This window comes from Penaeus monodon, chromosome 22, assembly GCF_015228065.2.
Source record: "Penaeus monodon isolate SGIC_2016 chromosome 22, NSTDA_Pmon_1, whole genome shotgun sequence".
Lineage (NCBI taxonomy): Eukaryota > Metazoa > Arthropoda > Malacostraca > Decapoda > Penaeidae > Penaeus > Penaeus monodon.
The window spans coordinates 3,513,862-3,514,350 of NC_051407.1; the positions used below are offsets into that span (position 1 = coordinate 3,513,862).

Sequence of the window (489 nt, forward strand, 5' to 3'; positions counted from 1 at the left end):
TGCAAACCAATTAATCATGTGTTGTAAGTGGCAAAGTTTCCTGGCTTCCTATTGGGCATAAAGATTCATATTTCATCATCTCTTTGATGAGAAATTAGGTGTGCTTTATAGATGGTGGAATCTTCTTATCATTTCATACTGCTGACTGTTCGCATTGATAGAGTATGTTGTAAAATCCTGTTACATTATCCCATGGTCGCACATAATGCTTTTTGCCGACAGAGTTGCCAGACGTGATAGTGAAGGGAGTGTCCCGACTCCTGGTACAGGTTGTTCCGAGTTACACCGACGGCCCCTCGCGGAGCAAGTTACGCGAACTGATTTACACATTGGCCAAGAAACATGCTGCCTCCATCCCAGCGCTTGCCCTGTCCCAGCAGACTCTTGCGCAACAGCATTCATTGGCGCCTCATTCATCGTGAGTTGATTTTATTTTAGCTTTTCCAGCACTATCTTTTAGGGTTATTGGCAGCTGTCTGTGTGTCTGGG

The 489-nt window shown here is 45.0% G+C and overlaps 1 protein-coding gene across 1 annotated transcript in view; it reads left to right on the forward strand.

Annotated features, from left to right (window-relative positions):
• LOC119586781 (eIF-2-alpha kinase activator GCN1-like) overlaps nt 1–489 on the forward strand; it is a 26,024-nt gene that overhangs the window by 2,184 nt on the left and 23,351 nt on the right. The window contains exon 3 of the mRNA XM_037935501.1: nt 223–418. Coding sequence (XP_037791429.1) covers nt 223–418 — 196 coding nt within the window. The remainder of the gene's footprint in view (nt 1–222; nt 419–489) is intronic.